Source organism: Carassius carassius, chromosome 12 (assembly GCF_963082965.1).
Source record: "Carassius carassius chromosome 12, fCarCar2.1, whole genome shotgun sequence".
Lineage (NCBI taxonomy): Eukaryota > Metazoa > Chordata > Actinopteri > Cypriniformes > Cyprinidae > Carassius > Carassius carassius.
In genome coordinates, this window is record NC_081766.1 from 6178588 (window position 1) to 6200738 (window position 22151).

General features: G+C 40.1%; 2 protein-coding genes across 3 annotated transcripts; one reads left to right on the plus strand and one right to left on the minus strand.

Moving 5' to 3' along the window:
• Positions 1-6958: 6958 nt before the first annotated feature.
• LOC132154656 (C-C motif chemokine 20-like) lies at positions 6959-7875 on the minus strand. The gene is made up of 4 exons (XM_059563304.1): positions 7751-7875; positions 7484-7583; positions 7285-7362; positions 6959-7170 (listed from the first exon to the last, which is right to left on the minus strand). Exons 1-4 carry the CDS (start codon positions 7827-7829, stop codon positions 7128-7130), a joined length of 300 nt encoding a protein of 99 aa, XP_059419287.1. The 5' UTR covers positions 7830-7875; the 3' UTR covers positions 6959-7127.
• Positions 7876-9367: 1492 nt separating this feature from the next.
• LOC132154655 (monocyte chemotactic protein 1B-like) lies at positions 9368-13038 on the plus strand. 2 transcript variants are annotated; one of them, XM_059563302.1, is made up of 5 exons: positions 9368-10218; positions 11209-11503; positions 12395-12503; positions 12614-12691; positions 12922-13038. In XM_059563302.1, the coding sequence occupies exons 2-5, from the start codon at positions 11401-11403 to the stop codon at positions 12941-12943; spliced, it is 312 nt and encodes a 103-aa protein (XP_059419285.1). In that variant the 5' UTR covers positions 9368-10218; positions 11209-11400; the 3' UTR covers positions 12944-13038. The 2 variants fall into 2 exon arrangements, with proteins under 2 accessions (XP_059419285.1, XP_059419286.1); XM_059563303.1 differs by lacking the exon at positions 9368-10218 and having other exon boundaries at positions 11043-11503.
• Positions 13039-22151: the final 9113 nt, after the last annotated feature.

The following is a 22151-nucleotide window of genomic DNA, read 5'->3' on the forward strand; positions in this document are numbered from 1 at the left end:
CTCAGTGGTGCATTGCGTCTCTGTCCTGATTTTGAGTGTTTGTTGTCTCGTCTTTTTATTGAGAAGATTCTCTTTTTAAAACCAGTGCTTAAACTCGACTAAAGACAGGGAGTGGCATGCGAAATATGATTTTACCAAAGTACAGCATTTGTTAACACCAAGAACCATATTATCAACCAAGCATACATCTGAAGTCTGAAAAGTGGGTGAGGTAAGTGCATTCTAAACCTTATCAGCTTGGCTCATGAATATTAATCAGGTGACATTATCAGTCCAATGGAATGCAACGGGTGGGATCTGGAAGTGGAAATCCCATACATTTTCTCCATGGGGAACAGATTTAATGTTAAATTAAACTTTCAAAAACATACATACTTTGAGCACTGACATTATTAATTGATGAGATATGATTTTGTTCAAGCCACCGGCCCACATTAATTCAACTTCTTCTTAAATTAATCATGTTTAACTGCAGATTTCCCAGTAAAAAATTACATTGCCCATGGTTCTGAAAATGTTATATATTATATATTATATATATATATAAATAGTTTTTTGAGTACCCGAATGACCCTAGGAGCTATGTTGTCCGGGGCTATATGCCCCTGGTAGGGTCTCCCAAGGCAAACAGGTCCTAGGCGACGGGTCAGACTAAGAGCGGTTCAAAACCCCTTATGAGAAGGAACAATCAAAGAACCGTGACGTCGCCCGGTATGGCGCAGCCGGGGCCCCACCCTGGAGCCAGGCCCGGGGTTGGGGCTCGTATGCGAGCGCCTGGTGGCCGGGCCTCCCCCCACGGGGTCCGGCCGGGCTCAGCCCGAAGGAGCGACGTGGGGCCGCCTTCCCGTGGGCTCACCACCTACAGGAGGGACCGTAAGGGGCCGGTGCTTAGACAATCGGGTGGCAGTCGAAGGCGGGGGCCTCGACAGCCCGATCCCTGGACACGGAAACTAGCTCTAGGGACGTGGAACGTCACCTCACTGGCGGGGAAGGAGCCCGAGATTGTGCGTGAGGTAGAGAGGTTCCGACTAGCGATAGTCGGACTCACCTCTACGCACAGCTTGGGCTCTGGTACCACACTCCTCGAGAGAGGATGGACTCTTCACCACTCTGGAGTTGCCCAAGGTGAGAGGCGGCGGGCTGGTGTGGGTTTGCTTATAGCCCCCCAGCTCAGCTGCCATGTGTTGGAGTTTACCCCGGTGAACGAGAGGGTCGCTTCCCTGCGCCTTCGGGTCGGGGATAGGTCTCTCACTGTCGTTTGTGCCTACGGGCCGAACGGCAATGCAGAGTACCCAGCCTTCTTGGAGTCTCTGGGAGGGGTGCTGGAAAGTGCTTCGACTGGGGACTCCGTCGTTTTACTGGGGGACTTCAACGCCCACGTGGGCAACGACAGTGACACCTGGAGGGGCGTGATTGGGAGGAACGGCCCCCCTGATCTGAACCCGAGCGGTGTTCAGTTATTGGACTTCTGTGCTAGTTACAGCTTGTCCATAACGAACACCATGTTCAAGCATAAGGGTGTCCATCAGTACACGTGGCACCAGGACACCCTAGGCCGTAGGTCGATGATTGACTTTGTGGTCGTTTCATCCGACCTCCGGCCGTATGTCTTGGACACTCGGGTGAAGAGAGGGGCGGAGCTGTCAACCGATCACCACCTGGTGGTGAGTTGGATCCGATGGCGAGGGAGGAAGCTGGACAGACTCGGCAGACCCAAACGTACTGTGAGGGTCTGCTGGGAACGTTTGGCCGAGTCTCCTGTCAGAGAGATCTTCAACTCCCACCTCCGGCAGAGCTTCGACCGGATCCCGAGGGAGGCTGGAGATATTGAGTCCGAGTGGACCATGTTCTCCACCTCCATTGTCGAAGCGGCCGCTCGGAGCTGTGGCCGTAAGGTTTCCGGTGCCTGTCGAGGCGGCAATCCCCGAACCCGGTGGTGGACACCGGAAGTAAGGGATGCCGTCAAGCTGAAGAAGGAGTCCTATCGGGCCTGGTTGGCTTGTGGGACTCCTGAGGCAGCTGACAGGTACCGGCAGGCCAAGCGGACTACAGCCCGGGTGGTTGTGGAGGCAAAAACTCGGGCCTGGGAGGAGTTCGGTGAGGCCATGGAGAAGGACTATCGGTCAGCCTCGAAGAGATTCTGGCAAACCGTCCGGCGCCTCAGGAGAGGGAAGCAGTGCCCTACCAACGCTGTTTACAGTAGAGGTGGGGAGCTGTTGACCTCAACTGGGGATGTCGTTGGACGGTGGAAGGAATACTTCGAGGATCTCCTCAATCCCGCTGTCACGTCTTCCATTGAGGAAGCAGAGGCTGAGGGCTCAGATGTGGACTCGTCCATAACCCAAGCTGAAGTCACCGAGGTAGTCAAGAAACTCCTCGGTGGCAAGGCACCGGGGGTGGATGAGATCCGCCCTGAGTACCTCAAGTCTCTGGATGTTGTGGGGCTGTCTTGGCTGACACGCCTCTGCAGCATCGCGTGGCAGTCGGGGACGGTGCCTCTGGGATGGCAGACCGGGGTGGTGGTCCCTCTTTTTAAGAAGGGGGACCGGAGGGTGTGTTCCAACTACAGGGGGATCACACTTCTCAGCCTCCCTGGGAAAGTCTATGCCAGGGTACTGGAGAGGAGAATCCGGCCGATAGTAGAACCTCGGATTCAGGAGGAACAGTGTGGTTTTCGTCCAGGCCGTGGAACACTGGACCAGCTCTATACCCTCTACAGGGTGCTGGAGGGTTCATGGGAGTATGCCCAACCAGTCCACATGTGCTTTGTGGATTTGGAGAAGGCATTCGACTGTGTCCCTCGCGGCGGCCTGTGGAGGGTTCTCCGGGAGTATGGGGTCCGGGGCCCTTTGATAAGGGCTATCCGGTCCCTGTACGAACGGAGCAGGAGCTTGGTTCGTATTGCCAGCTGTAAGTCAGACTTGTTCCCGGTGCGTGTTGGACTCCGGCAGGGCTGCCCTTTGTCGCCGGTTCTGTTCATGATTTTTATGGACAGAATTTCTAGGCGCAGCCAGGGGCCGGAGGGGGTCAGGTTTGGTGACAACACGATTTCGTCTCTGCTCTTTGCGGATGATGTTGTCGTGTTGGCCTCATCAGGCCAGGACCTTCAGCATGCACTGGGACGGTTTGCAGCCGAGTGTGAAGCGGCTGGGATGAGAATCAGCACCTCCAAATCCGAGGCCATGGTCCTCAGTCGGAAAAGGGTGGCTTGCCCACTTCAGGTTGGTGGAGAGTTCCTGCCTCAAGTGGAGGAGTTTAAGTATCTTGGGGTCTTGTTCACGAGTGAGGGAAGGATGGAACGGGAGATTGACAGACGGATCGGTGCAGCTTCTGCAGTAATGCGGTCGATGTACCGGTCTGTCGTGGTGAAGAAAGAGCTGAGCCGCAAGGCGAAGCTCTCGATTTACCGGTCAATCTACGTTCCTACTCTCACCTATGGTCATGAGCTTTGGGTCATGACCGAAAGGACAAGATCCCGGATACAGGCGGCCGAAATGTGCTTTCTCCGCAGGGTGGCTGGGCGATCCCTTAGAGATAGGGTGAGAAGCTCAGTCACCCGGGAGGAGCTCAGAGTAGAGCCGCTGCTCCTCCACATCGAGAGGGGTCAGCTGAGGTGGCTCGGGCATCTGTTCCGGATGCCTCCTGGACGCCTTCCCGGGAAGGTGTTCCGGGCACATCCCACTGGGAGGAGACCCCGGGGGAGACCTAGGACACGCTGGAGAGACTATGTCTCCCGGCTGGCCTGGGAACGCCTCGGTGTCCCCCCAGAAGAGCTGGAGGAAGTGTCTAGGGAGAGGGAAGTCTGGGGTTCTCTGCTTAGACTGCTGCCCCCGCGACCCGGCCCCGGATAAGCGGTAGAAGATGGATGGATGGATGGATAGTTTTTTTTTCTTATTGAGGAAAATATAATGGTTGTTTCTTGTCATCTTAAATCCTTATATTAAATGTAAAATATGCTACTACCATGTTTTGGATATGATACTCATGGATTGTTGGACATTTATCATGTACTGTATTTAAGTGCATATACCACATTATGTTAATTATTATTCTTTACTGTACAGTAAATAATCCCCATATCCGCTGATTGGCTTCATCACTCGGTCTCCTCTCCACCAGTAAGCTGGTGTGTGGTGGGCGTTCTGGCGCTGCACACTGGTGGTGGATGAGGAGATACCCCCTTACTATGTAAAGCGCTTTGAGTGCCTAGAAAAGCGCTATATAAATGTAATGAATTAATTATAAATTATTACTATGGTATTGGTGGAAAATATTGTTTGTTTTAGGTCCCAATCTGAACCTTACCCTAAGAATTAATGGCAATGATTGGCTGACCTTTTAGAATAAGCATCACTTCCCTTCGTGTAAATCTATGGGAGCAAAATGTTCCATTTTTTTAAATAAGCTGAGTGAACACAAGGAATTCCCTAAAAATTATTGCTCCAATTTGGTTTAGTTATTTTATTAGTTTATAACCCACAGAGCACAATAAAATTCACAATGCTGTGAAGATAAAGTTGTATCGACACCTAAAAACTCTTTTGAGTCATGAGTCAGCTCAATAAACTCAGCTATTAGGATTGTACGGTTCTTTTTGAGCCCTAAACGAGTCAGTTTCTTGCACAGGTCTGTGAGAACACGGCTACAGCACTTGTCAGATCCACAGCTCTGGGATCAAACCTCCTAGCCTTGAGCTGTAGATGAAGTAATCAGACCTAATGCAGAACGACACTGTCTGTCGGAGTTATTCTCAGTGCTCGTGTATTCTTTTAAGGCCCGATTAAATGGCTTGACGAGGGCAGCTTTCTTTATTTTAGGAAGGCAGAACACGCATTTCAAGATTGCATTCCTAAGGCCTATCCCTTTTTTTTTTAAATACGCAATATGCTTAAGTCACAGTGCGTGACCCAAGATTTCAACACTGAAACCCTGTAACTGTGATCTTAGCTCATTATCTAAAGAGTATTGGCTAATATGAACAGCAATTAGACATTCATACGTGTCTGAGTTCATGTGACAGGGGAAGTTTGCCGTTCAGCATGTGATTGCATAAAAGGAAAGATTAGAGCTGGGCAGTAGAGCTGTTTTGTTGCCGAGTTCCTGTTTGTGTGTGAGTGTTTCTCCATTATTCAGCAGGAAGTCCTCTGTGTGTGCAGCAGTGCAGAGAGGACCAAGACCGAGGCAATGATGTCATCACCAGTCATGGCTTGACTAGAGAGAATGGCTGGTAATTAAACCACTCAGCTGCAGGAAGCATGTGGTTGTAATTCTGGGGACAAAATGGCTTAAAAATTGTCCCTAGAAGCAGCCAAAAATTAATTTGGGGGATGCTGTAAAATAGAAAGTGGTAATGTGTTCTTGAACTGTTCAGTGCTCTGAAACGCCAAAGAGATACTTGTGGAAAAAGTGGGAAATTAAAAGAATTTTGAAGTTTTCCACCCTGTATTCAGAAAATTATTCCATTAAAATAATTGAAATATACATCAGAATACAACTTCAAAATGTTTTTAATACTAGGCTATATGGAATTGTCTTCTCACACAGAGTTCGTTCCTTCTGAAAGGGATTTAAAAATGATACTTTGATTATACTTTTGTAAGTATTAAAGCTTCAGAAGCCATTCAGTATAATCTTCCGATTTTCTTCGTTTATGTTCAACAGAAGAAACACAAGCGCAAGGGTTTAGATCAACACAAGGGTGAGTATAAATGATGACAAAATGTTTATTTGTAGGTGAACTATCCCTTTAAAACTAACATTTACATTTTGGCCGCATCTTGTTGTTGTTTCTAAACACAAAAGTAGTCTATGGTTTACAGCTGTCCGGTCATTTTGCAGGGATTATGTCTTTCTTCCTCGTTCTTGAAGGCAAAATTTGCTAGACTTTCCCCTCATAATCAGATCTTCTTTTTCCGTTTATCTTTTATTTAGGCTATCATTTTGAGCACCTTGCATCTCTTTGTTAGTTTCTCCTGAGGAGCCATTTATATTGAGAGTAAGTAAGAAAGACCTCAAAAACTTTGTAGTTATAGAGAGAGTATATTAAAGTAACTGTGTTTATTATAGATTTGTTGTTATTGATCTCCTAATGCTAAAGATGAGGCTACAGTCGCTGGTTTAGGTCAATTAAATACAGAGGACGGCGACACCATGTGGATCCTAGAAGTATTTCATCATTTTATTTTATTTTATTTATTTATTTTTTTTTTTTACTTCATTCCAAATGTAAATTCCACTATAACGAATGCCTAACCCCAACCCAGCACTAGACCGCTCCTTGGGTGAAGCTCGACACCCACGAGAAGAACAATGCATGTGTCTGTGAGAATTCATTTGACAGATCTCTCTCAAGGTATGTTCATTCAAACCAGAGATACTTTATTCTGCATTCCAGTCCTCCCTCATAGGTGACATCAAGGGAATTTCCCAGAGCTGAAGCAAATTGCCTATGGGAAATTTCTGTCCTAAAGCCTTATCTTATGAACTCGTGCTTTATGTCTGACCGGTCACAGGAAATTATTCAACTCACCTCATTTTGTCCTATAACAGAAAATTTCTCTGCTCTTTTAGTCTATGTACTTAGTGTGTATCACATGGTAAATCTACATAATCATAAATCATTAAGCACAACTTAATTAACTAAAAGCTGTGCTCTACATCGTTTTATGTGCCGTTATTTTACTGATATTGTTTAGAAACCCATCGTATGTCTATATAGGCTATTCTATAATTCTATAATGATTATTTTTACAATTATTTGCATTATTGTTCATATATATATATATATATATATATATATAAGCTATTTGTGTGTGCATGTGTGAATTATATGAATAATTATTATATGCAAGTTTGTGACATTTAATTGCATTACACATGCATTGCATATACACACTATTATTATTATTCATTTTATATGAAAATCATTTCAATACAAAAGGCAAGTTTTTTTTTACATTTTTACATTAAATTTTAATGCATTGAATTAAAAAAGCAAACAAACAGTATAAAATAATATGCATATACAAATATGCAGGGTAAATATGTAAATTTCATAAAGAAATAGATCCCCCTCCACGAAGAATTATTCTTGTAGTAACATCAGTTTAGGCTCAGTAGCTGAACAATTAGACCCTTGAATGTTTTCTGCTGATTACTTGCACTTTCTCCCTAAAGAACAGAAAAGAGATAACGGAGTCATTAGCTTTCGTTTCAAGGCTGTTCAGTTAATCTGTGTTCATTTGTTTTTATCTATCCACAGCACTCACATATCTGCAAACTTACTTTAGCTTACGGATATTTTCCATCACCCAGGCTTTGGAGGGGTCTGTGCAGATGTTCTTGCCTTTGTATGTGTGGAATCTGTGAGGTTAAGAAACACCTTTGGGTTAGTTTTTTTTTTCTCTCTCCAGGAATCAGTCATAACACATATAATCAATCAATAAATAATGCACCATATATGCAGAAGGCATCTTATACTTACATGACAGCATCAATGTGGCAGTTTCTTGTCATGGTCTGAATGGAATATCCTTTAATATATGTCATTGATATTACTCCTTTGGTATACTTCCTGCAACATGCTGTAAAAACAATTAAAGTTTAGTTTTATTTTTTTGTAACTTTATTTAGACATTACAAAAATATCGTCACATTATGAACCTCATATCTTAAAAACATTTTCCACATAACAGTGTCTCAAATAGATTTATCAAAACAGCTATGGAAAGTAATAAAGAAATGTACTTACACAAAGCAGAGGCATCTGTATGAAGTACACTAAGAGCTACAACCATAAGTATGATCACGGTAGCTGAAATTCGAGTCATCGTCTCTGTCTCTGTGTCTGTGTGTGTGAGATTCTCCGAGTCAGATAAGAAATGTGCCAATTGTGAGCGCATGCAAAGAGACTCTAGCTTTTTTATAGGGTGGACATGGAAACACCCGAGTCAGGGTTTTCCGTGCATACGTATACACAAGTAAATATGTTCTGTACAAACAAAAAAGTCAAAAAGGTGCACCAAGGAAGAAAGCAGAGGAAAAAAGCTTGAGGGAAAGCACAGGGTTTCATTTTTTACTTCCCTTAAGAGAGAGTTAACCATCAACATATTTTAATTGTTTCCTATATTGGTAAATAAATAGAAACAATGTTGGAAACTCCAGGAGGCCTAAAGTACAAAGAAACAATGAAACAAAGAACAAAGAAAAACTCCAGGACCAAAAATTTGCCAAAGAATGCTATGACATAAGTAACTTTATGTTATGTATTATTAAATTAAATTAATGAATACACCAAAGGGTGTGTGACATAGTTTAATACTTCTATTCTTTGACTGTATTGTCATTACTGTTGACTACTATTAGATTAGATTAGATTGTTTTATATGTTGTATTTTGTTTTGTGTTAAGTGTTTTAACTTTACATTTATGCATTTGTCAGATGCTTTTATTCAATGTGAGTTACATTGCATTCTGTGTACACATTTGATCAGTTCTTGCTTTCCCTGGGAAACCTTACTATTTGAATTACAGGAACATTACAATTTTATGAGTGTTTAAAATGCATTGTACAGCTACAATGTTTTGATCACACTATTGCTGAAGTGACAATAACGGAGTTAAAATGATATTTGTTGGATATCTGGCAAATAAACTAACAAATATCTCCATGCTCAATTTTTGGAGGCAAACACATTCAGATTTTATTCTTTACAAACAAGCTTACCTTACACATGCACTATATAAGAAAATGGTCAACAGCAGAAAGAAGCTCATACGAGTTTGGAACAAGTGGAGGGTGAGTAAATGACGACAGAATTTTCATTCTGGAATTGAACTTATCCCTTAAGTTTTTAAGTTTTAAATTATATCATATTTTATCTGTTTGCTTATCTGCTTTAAAAATAATTTTGACCCACTCTAAAATTAACAACTTTGTTGAAATAAAATGTTATAACAGTTACGACTTGCAGTGAACTTATCTTTGCACTTTTCAATCATTTTTCATTACTTTTTTTAATGAAAAATAATTATTAGTTATTATAAGAATATTTAATTAATTTATTAAAAGAATAGTTAAACCGAAAATGAAATTTTGCTATAAAAAAATGTACTAAATTCTAAGCAATTCTAGATGTAGTTTTGTTTCTTTCTTAATCAGAACAAATGCTAAATACTAAATTTCTCCAAATCTGAAGAAATAAACTCATCTGTGTCTTTGAAGTCCTGGGGTGAGTACATTTTCACTAAATGTTAATTTCTGGGTGAACTTTTCTTTTAAAATGACTGTTGCATACAAAAAAATAATAATAATAATAATAAGAAACTTACTATTTAAAGTGGGATTGACCGCCATTTGTATTTTTTTTTCTCTTAAATTTACTCTGACACGTGGAATATTTTACATACTGTAAAACCACTTGGAATCACAGATAATGATTTGCTGTGACATGGTTCATTTGGCATGGGACTTTTGTAACCAGGAACTGGAAATGTCCACCAGGACAAGCACTTAAACCCCTAACCTTTTGATTATAGAATGAATGCATTATTAAATTATGATTATATTGTGGTTTATGATTATATAACACTAGATAAAACCACACACACACACACATACACACACACACACACACACACACACACACAAATGAATAGTTCTGAACTATCCACATGCTCAGCGGGCGTCCTCATTTCCAGATGCTAACGTGTGGTTTCTTGTGGGTGTGAAGAATTACATATATTTTCTAGGTCATAATGTTTTATGTAACTCATGTCCTAACATCAAAGGGTGAAATAGGTCATAAGTATGAGAACAAATCCTTAAAGTGGCTCCTTTAGCAATGAATCACTTCCCTTCAAACCCACAGCCTTCGCTTTAGTCGTCCTGCTTGACTTTAGACATACCAATTTGAAAGCATTGCTCTCTGTGTTGGTTTTACTAAAACATTTTCAGATTCTTTCATTTACACCTCCAGGTTTAAAGAGGTGTCATGCTACTTGACATTTGGAGTTTAATTTCTGTGAAACACACTTTTGATCTTTTAAAATGGGGGAGTGTCTGGATTAGAATTAGAGTAAAGTCATATCTGGTTGAATTTATATATATATATGTTTTTTTCTTTCCCATCAAAGACTGCCATCTGATCTGGAGCTTTGATAAGAGAATCTGATGAGTGTTCGATTTCCAGGAAAGGCGGATGCCTTTGACTGCTGAATGTTAGTCTAAATGTTTGACTAGATGTTCATGTTATTTAAATTCTTTGTCTTAAAAGTAAATACATATGAAATTATATTTAACTCATGTAACCCATCACAGACATCTTTATTATCCACAAATTGCAAAAATGCTCACTTGAAATATATACATATAAATATGTGTGTGTGTTACAGTATAGTGTGTGTATATATACATTATACTGTATATGTATATATATATACAGTATAGTGTGTGTATGTGTTTTCTGATTTTATGTGCTAAATTTTAAAACAAAATATAAATACCAATATAAATTCTAATAACTAAAATAATATTTAAATAAAAATAACCCCTTTTTCCCCTCACACACACACATATATATACAGTATATGTAGAACTATGACCTATTTGAGTTTTTTTTTACTCCCATTTTTTCCTTGCAATAAATGAACATTTATACAACATGTGTAAATTGTTCTTCATTATTGTTCTACGATCTCCTCAGTTTTTTAAAAATAAAAAATGTAATAAAATGAAGACCAGTCATGACACCTAAAATATACAGCTCATCTTATACTGTACTTTAATGTTGAGGAAAAAAGTTCATCTACATGTTTACCCAGGAATACATTATTTTATTTTTTTTACTTTTTTATGAACTAAAGCTAATCTATTGCCATTTTTCCATATTACAATCAGGTGATTGTTTGGTTGTTTTTGTATTTTAATTTGTTGCATCTACAGTCACAATGATGTTGTTTTTTATTGTTGTTGATTTTGCATTCCTTACATATATTTTAAATGTATATTTACCAGCATTAATAATGTTATGTGTCTAAACCAATAATTTTGGTGATTACACACATTTGTGATCGTATCACAAATTGGGATCGATTTTCTAATTACAGTACCCATGATAGTGAGAGGAATGGAATATCCCGTTTTAGTACTCAAATTTAGTTGACCTACTAATATTTACCAGATTTTTCCCCTGTCTTCCATCCCCTCAGTGACGCTCCTGTGTGGTCTACAAAATCCCCTCACGAACAGCTATATATTCTAGCTTTTGGGGATGCCAGATAACGTGGACTGGGAGAGCTCTGCATCTTCATCATCACCATCCTCAAAACTGCTGCTGCTGTCTTACACAACTGTCATTATCTTGTTGAACACTTTATCATTTTCATTTTTCTTTTTCACCCATGAAAAAGTGGCTTGTTTCCCCTCCCATGATGAACAGACTCGTCCTGACGTCATCCACGCTGCTGCTGTTGCTGTGTGTCTGGGTCAACTTGAGTCAAAGCAGTAAGTATAACCAACTTTTCTTAGACAATCTCTTTGGTTGTTCATTGCTTTGAGTTTCCAAGGCTCCTCCTGAAATGTAACCACATGCATTTTAATAATTTAGAATTTAAATGGTTGCATTCGCCATATAGCAGAGACGCTGCCATGTTTAATAATCAGGAATTTTGCAGTTGGTTTGATGACTTAACTGATATGATGGATTTATGTCTTAACTTATACAGTAACTGTTTAACTAAAAAATAATCTGACAGTTTATTTGAGCATCACTGACATGATATGGTTTTGATTTCTGTAATAGTACTAATAATCTGAATGTGCTAAAACTACCAGGTTTATATATTTATCATCAATAAATCCAATTTGTTACATTTTAACTAATTTTATATTTCTTATTCCACTTCTAGCCAGATCTTAACCGTTCATACATTTTAACTGAACAGATTCATACTGATTCTAAACAACTGTAATAAATTAATTTAGAATTTTTTTCTAAATATAAATTAAAATAAAGCCTTTGCTAATAGTTAATAATATAACTATGGCATGTCTTTTTGAGTGCATCGCCACTACTTATTAATGTATTACAAATATGCATATTATGTTTATTATTGTTTATGTTAATAAGACCAATAAGGTCAGATTCAAATACATTGTTTAATAATAATTAAAAAAAAAGAAAGTTTATATTTATGCATATAGCAGGAGCTTTTGTTCAAAAGTGACTTAAAATAGATAACATTTTTTCAGAGTCAACAATATTAATAGTATACACTCCCAAGTTTATTGCCAGGAAAATGAGCACATGAATGTATATTTGAATAAAGATATGGGTCAGGGTAGTTGGTCAAGTGTCATAAAACCACATGAACTGAGAGTTTGTCTTGTGTTAAGGTCCAGTGAGGTGCTGTACCAAATATTCATCACTGCCGTTTCCTTTCCTCCGACTGAAAGACTTCACTCGACAGGACGCCACCATGACTTGCAACATAGAGGCTGTCATGTGAGGAGCAACACTGGTTTTGTCTTAAATAAATATTTTATTAATGTTTATGTAAGGAAACAAGCTGTAATATTGGTAATATTTAATCTAGAATATTCTCTCTCTTGTAGTTTTACTACTGTGAAGAACAGACAGGTCTGTGCTAACCCTGATGATCTATGGGTTCAGAATGCCATCATGCATATCCAGTGAGTTCAGCATGACACACACTTAATGTCTCTTAGCAATGACAATGAGCACAAGGCTTAAAGTGGCTATAGTGAATGACTAAACTGCAAGTATATTACTGACCCAGTGTAAAGTTTTGTAATGTGCAGTGTCATACATCTCCATATGCTGAATATACTGGTAAATTTGAATGAGCTAAAGATAAAACTTGAGAATCTTCTCCTAAGGGTTTTATTTAATTGTCTTGCAGGAACACAAAAAAGTCATCATAATGTGGACACAATCAAACCGGCTTAAACTGAACAAATGAACAGAAACAGAAATCCTTCAATATGATGTATTGTTTAAAATCTATTTTTATAATTTATAAATTGTTTTGACAGCAACACTGTTGTTTGTTTGGTTTTGTCTGCAACATTTCCAGTTGACACTATGTGAATTTGTGCACAAATTTGTTGTAAGTTGTGGCCTTGTGGTTAGAGAATTTGACTCCTAACCCTAAGGTTGTGGGTTTGAGTCTCGGGCCAGCAATATCACGACTAAGATGCCCTTGAGCAAGGCACCGAACCCCCAACTGCTCCCTGGGTGCCGCAGTATAAATGACTGCCCACTGCTCCAGGTGTGTGTTCATGGTGTTTGTGTGTTCATTGCTGTGTGTGTGTGTGTGTGTGCACTTTGAATGGGTTAAATGCCGAGCACGATTCCGGAGTATGCGTCACCATACTTGGCTGTATGTCACTTCACAATATTGTATGCTCATAAGGCTGCTCTGGCATAACAGCACACTAAACAAAATATTTCAATGTTCAGTAAACCTGGGCAAATGAATATTTGTGAGCACATAGTAGACAGCAGGTGGCAGTATGTGCCCAAAACCCAGCTGCAGCCCCAAAATACACATAAAATCCTCAATATTTTGAATTGGACATTTATTAAGAGCTTGTAAAAGCATTAATAGTAATTCATCAAATGCATCCTCCTTTTAAGTGATCAGGGTGTTAAAAATTATGTTGTCAAGACAGCTGCATTTGTCTTGTCTGATTCACTTTCTGTCATCCGTTGCTCAGGTGGAACGCCAACATACAACAACAGCTCATCATTATTTGATTGTGCTTAGGTTTTTGGTACCCGTGTGTAATTATACGTTTTTTTTCAACATGAAGCATATCTTTTTCAGATTTTTCTAAAGCAATTTACACTTAATGCATTGCTGAAGTCAACATTTTTGTAAACAGCCATGCAGTCATGCTATTATTCTTGTGAATATGTTCCAATGTGAGTTCTGCAAAGCCACTTGATCGTATTTTTGACTATAATTTAATTTCCTCAAATGGCAAGTCAGTGTGCTTAAAACTCCTGCTTTTCTATCTTTCTCCCGTATTTTGGCTGAGGCTGAATATGACCTCCAGGGTGACAAATCCAAACTGGAGAGAGCTGCTGCACATATCTAACTTCCTTCTTTTTATGAAAGGAGAACACAAGTTCCTCTTTCATTGAGCATGTACAAATTCCCCCAGAACGAGATATCCAGTCAGCAAGTTTCTGTTGTAATATAAACCCTTACACAATGATCACGACCCTGTGCACCACACAAAGTTGAGTGATCTTACATGGAAGCATGTGGAAGATTAAAAGCAATTGCCATTTCAGTATTTGCCTTTCATAGTTGCACATTAAAGTCCCTATCCACTGAAGTGAAATTTCCTCTCTTATTTAGCATTAAAAAAGCAATTTCTCACTTTCATGCAGAAATAAAGCTACAAAAGCTATCACTGGGGCAGTAGGTATTCAAGAGAAACTTTTGGGAGCAAACGCAACAGCAGTGAATATAAATTTTTAATCTCTTATTTTATCTTCAGTCTGACTTAAAGGAGCAAACTCTTCTTGAACTTATGCTACGAGAAGATTAAAAACATATGCAATCATGCAATGTTTTGTTTTAGTTCAAACCAATAATTTGGAGCGTGTAAAAAGGGCCTGGTCATTTGATTTTTGATCAATCACTTTCTTTCTAGATATGACAGCTGCAAATGTAGGCCTATAGGACATTGAAATGAGTTTACCTCCTGAGCTATTTATATATATCTGATTTATTAATGGGATGTTCTTATATACCTTTCAGCAAATAGATCTGTATTCTGGGTACAGTGGCCAAATTGGACTTGTGTTCATAAAAATTCTTATAACCATCCTCCATCTTCTCTGAAGATACGCGTAATAACTTTCATTTAATAATAAATATGGTAATCTGGTTAAGAACTAGATATTGTTCTACATAACCTTTAGATTAAACCCATACAGAAAGGTAATATATTAACATATATGTGAGACACTATTAAATATATTGAAATATATTCAAAAATTGCATAGAACATAAATCTGATATTGTGTGTTTTATTATGTTTTTGTTAAATTATATTCATGCCTCACATGGTGTATTTTAATCATTGCATTTTTGCAATGCAGTCAAATTTTATTTCTACACTATATGTTTTAAAGTTATTATATATATATATAACTGACTTCAAACAATGTTTTGCTATGCTTTCATATTCTCATTAAATTTACAGTTTGATGTAGGCCTACTATCCATTTAACCAATACTTGATCAAGTTTCAGGACATTATATCTGACTTTTATTTACTATTTATGTAAAGGCTGGTAACTTTGATGTGTTTTAATGGGCACGCGTGTTGCAAATCCAATCATGCCAAACTATGAGCAACAATCACATGCTGCTCTGCGCAGTGTAAGAGCACTAAAGAGGGCCCTGAAGGACCTGGACAGTATCTTGCCCCAAGCTTAGCTGAGGGCTTGAAAAAATAATTCCCACAAGCGAGGTTAAACAGATAGAATCGGTGCCTGCAGGGCAGGGACGTCTAAGTTACAGAATCTGGCAAAAGTGGACGGCGACAACCAGCCATGGCTGAAGAGATCTCACTGATAGAAATGCCACTGGACCGCACATGAGGAGGCCATTCCCCTTGTGGAGTGGGCTCTCACAACAACAGGACATTCCAATCCTTCAGATGCGTAAGCCAAAGCTATTGCATCAAAAGAGCCGCGTCTATGCACTTAGTAAAAGTGCGCTGGGCCAGGGACAGTCCAAACGGAAGGACTGCATGCTGATAGGCTACTCCCTTGAACGCAAACAGCGAGTCAGGCTTTTTCAGCTGCTATTTCCTTGTCCCAAAGAGAGACAGTGGGCTCAGACCCATTGTAGATCTCAGACATCTGAACAGCTTGCTTATGTGCCGGTCATTCAAAATGATGATGATCAAGAAGATTGTCATCCATATTGACCCCTAGGACTGGTTTTTGAAAGATGCTTACTTTCACATCCACATAGCCCCCCTCACACACCGTTTTTGAGATTTGCGTTTGAGGGAGTGGCATATCAGTATGCAGTCTTTCCTTTTAGTCTGACCCTGGCCCCACAACCTTTTACGAAGTGCATAGACGTGGCTCTTTCCACTCTCAGGCAGATGGGAATCTGAGTATTGAACTACCTACATGATTGGCTTGTTCTAGCCAGATCAGAATGGGAACTGACCGCTCACAAAGAATTGTTACTCAGTCATTTAGAGCGCCTAGGGTTGGTCATCAACCCACGCAAGAGCCAGTTTTTGCCCAGGAAATGAAGTGTCTTTCTGGGAATGGTTCTAGACTCTGCCCTAATGCAGGCATGGATCTTGCCAGATCAATTCCTGATGATTCAGCGATTGACGGCTTCCCTCAAACCGGGAACGACATGCCCCCTGAGGGTTTTTCAGAGGTTGCTCGGCCTTATGGCTGCTGCCGCCTCAGTAACTCTGCTTGACTTGCTTCACATGCTTCTCTGTCTGAAAAAATTTCTGGTCAGGGTGAACTACCACTATATCAAAGCCATACCCCCTGAATGACCACTCACCTGTTCCAAACAAGAGTGAGGTTCGGCGTGGCCTCCAGAAGGAAGGTGATCACAACAGATGTGTCCAACACCGGGTGGGGCACGCTGTTGGAGGATAATCTGACATTCGAAATGCTTGCGATCTCCTTAGCCCTGAAACTCTCTGCCGGAGAACAATAGCTTCTGAAAAGAAGTTTGAATAATGCCTCTGAAGTGGGGCAGTCTGCGAGCGATCTGCAGCAAGTAGCTTCGTCAAATTGTTTCTAAAACCTCAATATTCCCAGAATGGCTGCCCATGCTGTATAATGGGAGAAGAGAGGCTTTATTTTTCTTGTAGAGAGCTTGCCTTGAAAAAGCGGGGAGTCTGTGTTCATATAAGTGGTTGTGCTTGTGAGAGGATGAGGAACTTTGCTCTTCAAAATATGTTGGTCCGCTATCACAGTGTTAAAATACAGAACAGAACCCCTCCTTTTCCTCTCTACCGCCTCAGGACGGCTTCGGTGGCTAGGGGTCCAACATAACTGTTGGAAGGGGACCCTGGTGCTTTGGAAAGTGGAAGCATTTCACCGGCCGGGGGTGTTGTTTCAGCCCAGGTTCCATCTTCTGCTGAGGTTGATGCTGCACTGGCTTTACAGGCTGAGCAGCAGGGTTATTCTGATGGCATGAAGCTGCGGGGCCGGGACGTTTAGGGAGAAAGTGATGCAGTGCCTGCGACATATTCTGAGCCTCTGAAAACCGATCAGTAAACCAGTTTACAGCAGAGCTGAATAGTCCTTTTGGCGAGACTGGTCGTGGATGGCCATTTTTCCGGCATACCCTTTATCGACAGCACTGTCAATGGTAATGACAGTTGCTGCAGTTGATGGGCTTTACCCGTCCCGAATAGGGGATGTGCCACGTCTTGGTGACCTCCTCGTGGACAGCTGGCAAGAATGGGGCTGGGCGCTGGCGAGAGGATTGCTGGCGAGAGGATTGCTGGCGGGTCTCTGGCGAGACAGGGGTAGCTGCAGCCTGGAGCAATGGGCGTGCCAAAAGGTTTCTCATTGGTGAAAAGAATGTTACGGTGTTGGCCAATCAGCGATAAACGTTAAACTTTCAATCATTATGCCGCAACAGAAGAGGGCGGTAATGCACCAATAAGCTGGATGCCAACTGCCTTTAAACTGGAAAGAAGACGACGTGGTTTATCTATGCTTTAAATACCACAAATATGTTCGTTAAGATAGCTTGTTACAATATGATCATCACGAACGTAAGTAACGTTACAAGTTTAGTTGTGCTATGGATGCTACATGACAGATAATTTGGGTAATTTCGTGTCAAATCAACAAAACTGCTCAATTTTTATTTTTCGCAGTACTTTTTTTCTGAAGAAATAGAAACATAAACGGTGATAAAAACAAAATATCAAATGTATTTGAATCAGATTTACAGATTTTTTTTCTTCTTTTCTTTTTTGTTTTTTGAGTGGGTTAAAATGACCATTTCTAGCTAAAATTTGGAGCCAAACTACTGATTGTTTTTGCAGTTCTGCACTGTATGTACCTGCACTATCTGAGCTAAAGAGGATGGAACAGAATTTAAAGCATTTTAAATTTTAAAAGCATTTTCTTTTCTTCTTCTTCTTATTTTATTTATTTTATTTGTTCATGTAGGGGGACCCTGTTACACCTTTCCTACCACACACCTGATGGATATTGACTGTAAAATGGCAATCATAGGAGGAGGGCTCACTGTGAATAGATGTGTGTCAGTGCAGCAGCCTTGATGAAGCCTTCATAACAGCCTTCTTGATGTATTTTGTGCTCAACATTGCATATCCAATGCACCTGAGAAAGACACTGACTTTCCTTCAGAGGCACATTCTCAACATTAGAAAGGGAGACAAGCACTGTCAGTAACTTTACTCTGAATGATAAGCCTTTTGTATTCTCATGCCTCAACTGTACCATTGCCCAAAGTGCACTCGAAGGTCATTCACTCTTTTGAAGTTAATCCAACATGTTGGAGTTGTACATGCACATTAACCAAATATTAGTATAACCTGTGGTATAGATGAGTGCCAATCACGTTTTTTTGTGATTCCATTCTTTTAGTAAACATGCACAGGAAGCATATGTACTTTTGGTACTCAGTGCAGAGTCAGCAGTACAGTTGTATTATAATACAATGGAGAAGGTCCTGGCTGCAGACTTACACTCTCAGACACTTGCGCTTCTGCTAGTGACAACACTTGCAGTCTTTTTTATTTTTTATTTTATTCTACTTATTGGTTACTTCTTGTTTGAATCTCTAAACATCTATCTACAACCCGAATTCCGGAAAAGTTGGGACGTTTTTTAAATTTTAATAAAATGAAAACTAAAAGACTTTCAAATCACATGAGCCAATATTTTATTCACAATAGAACATAGATAACATAGCAAATGTTTAAAGTGAGAGAGTTTACAATTTTATGCACAAAATAAGCTCATTTCAATTTTGATTTCTGCTACAGGTCTCAAAATAGTTGGGACGGGGCATGTTTACCATGGTGTAGCATCTCCTATTCTTTTCAAAACAGTTTGAAGACGTCTGGGCATTGAGGCTATGAGTTGCTGGAGTTTTGCTGTTGGAATTTGGTCCCATTCTTGCCTTATATAGATTTCCAGCTGCTGAAGAGTTCGTGGTCGTCTTTGACGTATTTTTCGTTTAATGATGCGCCAAATGTTCTCTATAGGTGAAAGATCTGGACTGCAGGCAGGCCAGGTTAGCACCCGGACTCTTCTACGACAAAGCCATGCTGTTGTTATAGCTGCAGTATGTGGTTTTGCATTGTCCTGCTGAAATAAACAAGGCTTCCCTGAAATAGACGTTGTTTGGAGGGAAGCATATGTTGCTCTAAAACCTTTATATACCTTTCAGCATTCACAGAGCCTTCCAAAACATGCAAGCTGCCCATACCGTATGCACTTATGCACCCCCATACCATCAGAGATGCTGGCTTTTGAACTGAACGCTGATAACATGCTGGAAGGTCTCCCTCCTCTTTAGCCCGGAGGACACGGCGTCCGTGATTTCCAACAAGAATGTCAAATTTGGACTCGTCTGACCATAAAACACTATTCCACTTTGAAATAGTCCATTTTAAATGAGCCTTGGCCCACAGGACACGACGGCGCTTCTGGACCATGTTCACATATGGCTTCCTTTTTGCATGATAGAGCTTTAGTTGGCATCTGCTGATGGCATGGCGGATTGTGTTTACCGACAGTGGTTTCTGAAAGTATTCCTGGGCCCATTTAGTAATGTCATTGACACAATCATGCCGATGAGTGATGCAGTGTCGTCTGAGAGCCCGAAGACCACAGGCATCCAATAAAGGTCTCCGGCCTTGTCCCTTACGCACAGAGATTTCTCCAGTTTCTCTGAATCTCTTGATGATGTTATGCACTGTAGATGATGAGATTTGCAAAGCCTTTGCAATTTGACGTTGAGGAACATTGTTTTTAAAGTTTTCCACAATTCTTTTAAGCAGTCTTTCACAGATTGGAGAGCCTCTGCCCATCTTTACTTCTGAGAGACTCTTCTCTAAGACAAAGCTTTTACAGCTAATCATGTTACAGACCTGATATCAATTAACTTAATTAATCACTAGATGTTCTCCCAGCTGAATCTTTTCAAAACTGCTTGCTTTTTTAGCCATTTGTTGCCCCCGTGCCAACTTTTTTGAGACCTGTAGCAGGCATTAAATTTTAAATAAGCTAATTAAGTGGATAAAAGTGTAAAATTTCTCAGTTTAAACATTTGCTACGTTATCTATGTTCTATTGTGAATAAAATATTGACTCATGTGATTTGAAATTCCTTTAGATTTCATTTTATTAAAATTTAAAAAACGTCCCAACTTTTCCGGAATTCGGGTTCTATCTATCTATCTATCTATCTATCTATCTATCTATCTATCTATCTATCTATCTATCTATCTATCTATCTATCTATCTATCTATCTATCTATCTATCTATCTATCTATCTATCTATCTATCTATCACTTGAATTGACAACTGAAACTGAAAGCTATATAAATGTTTTAGTGGATAATTCTGTGTCTGTATGCTTATGTCACGTAACATAAGGTTACTAAACCCTTGACTAATGTTTTAATTTGATAATTTATTGGTTTTGTCAACTACATCTTTTTTCTATCAAGCAAAACCTAGTTTTCTAGGGTAACACTTTACAATAAGGTTTAATTGTTAACATTGAAGTTTTGCCTAACATTAACTATGAGCAATACATTTGATACAGTATTTATTAAACTTTGTTAGTTAATAAAAATACAGCTGTTCGTTGTTTGTTCTTGTTAGTTCATTAATGTTAACAAATACAGCTGACTTTAAATGACTTTAACTTAAGAACAGCAGGTGCGACTAACCGTATTAAGAGACGTTTGTATTCTCAAAAATAATTGTAATCTGTTTTTGATTATTGATAAACTAAGACCTAAACGTGTGGTGGTGATTACGTCAGTAAGCCGTTTTAAAGGTACTTTCGAAAGTAATTTAAAATAATATTCTTTAAATCATTAACACTGTTTTTACCTTGGAAGAATTACATTTGGTTTTATAGAATTATGTGTTTAATTTATTGCTTTCTATTAATCTATAGGCCAATAGCGATTAAGAGTATGGCTCGGCTTTAGGCGGAACAGCCAGTTTTCGCTAAACCTTTTGGCACACCCCCTACCTTTCTTTCAACCAATGAGAAACCTTTTGGCACGCCCACCTTTTGACACGCCCATTGCTCCAGACTGCAGTTACCGCTACTTGTCTCTGGCAGGAACCACTCGTCCAGTAAGCCATGAGTGAAGAGGGGTGCTAGTCCTCACTTGTGAAGCACTCCGGCATGAGAGGACGTGGGGAGTGCAGGGCACGCAGTCGCAGAGCCCGCTGAGAGAGATCCGCTGCCCCGCTGTCTCTTACTCTTAGGAGAGAAGAAGGACACGAGGGCCTTGCGGGGGGGGGCCCCTTGATGAAACAAACCACCCGCCGCGAGCATAGACGAGAGAGGCTCATGCTCTCACAGAAAGAGCACGAGCCATCAGCGAGCACAGCCTCTGCGTTGGCGTGGCCAAGGCAGCGAAGCACCACTGGTTTGTGCAGCTACACAAACGTGAAAAAATTAGGCTTCAGCAGAATGGACAAAATTAGTTTTTTCCATACACATAACGAGAGTGAACGTTTGAAATGGAACTCCATCTCTCAGTGCTGTTTCACTGCTTTCAGGTAAGTTTAGTCATTAAAATCACAGAAATAACAGATACAACACTTTATGACACTTTCTTACATGTAACTGACACGTTTCTGTTCAATATTTACTTTACAGAAATGGTTTAGTGTCTTCAGAAAAAGACCATTTCACAAGCCTTAACTTATACATTCTAACTAAAGAGGTAGGCTAACTATAGATTTAAGCTCTTATTATGAATGTTTGGGCTTTTAATCACATCTTATGTGTAGATGAGTGGTTTTGATAGCTTTGTAAATGTTTTGCTGGTAATTTGTCAATATGGAAGTAAGCTAATTCATTTAACCTAAAAGTCTGCACTGTAG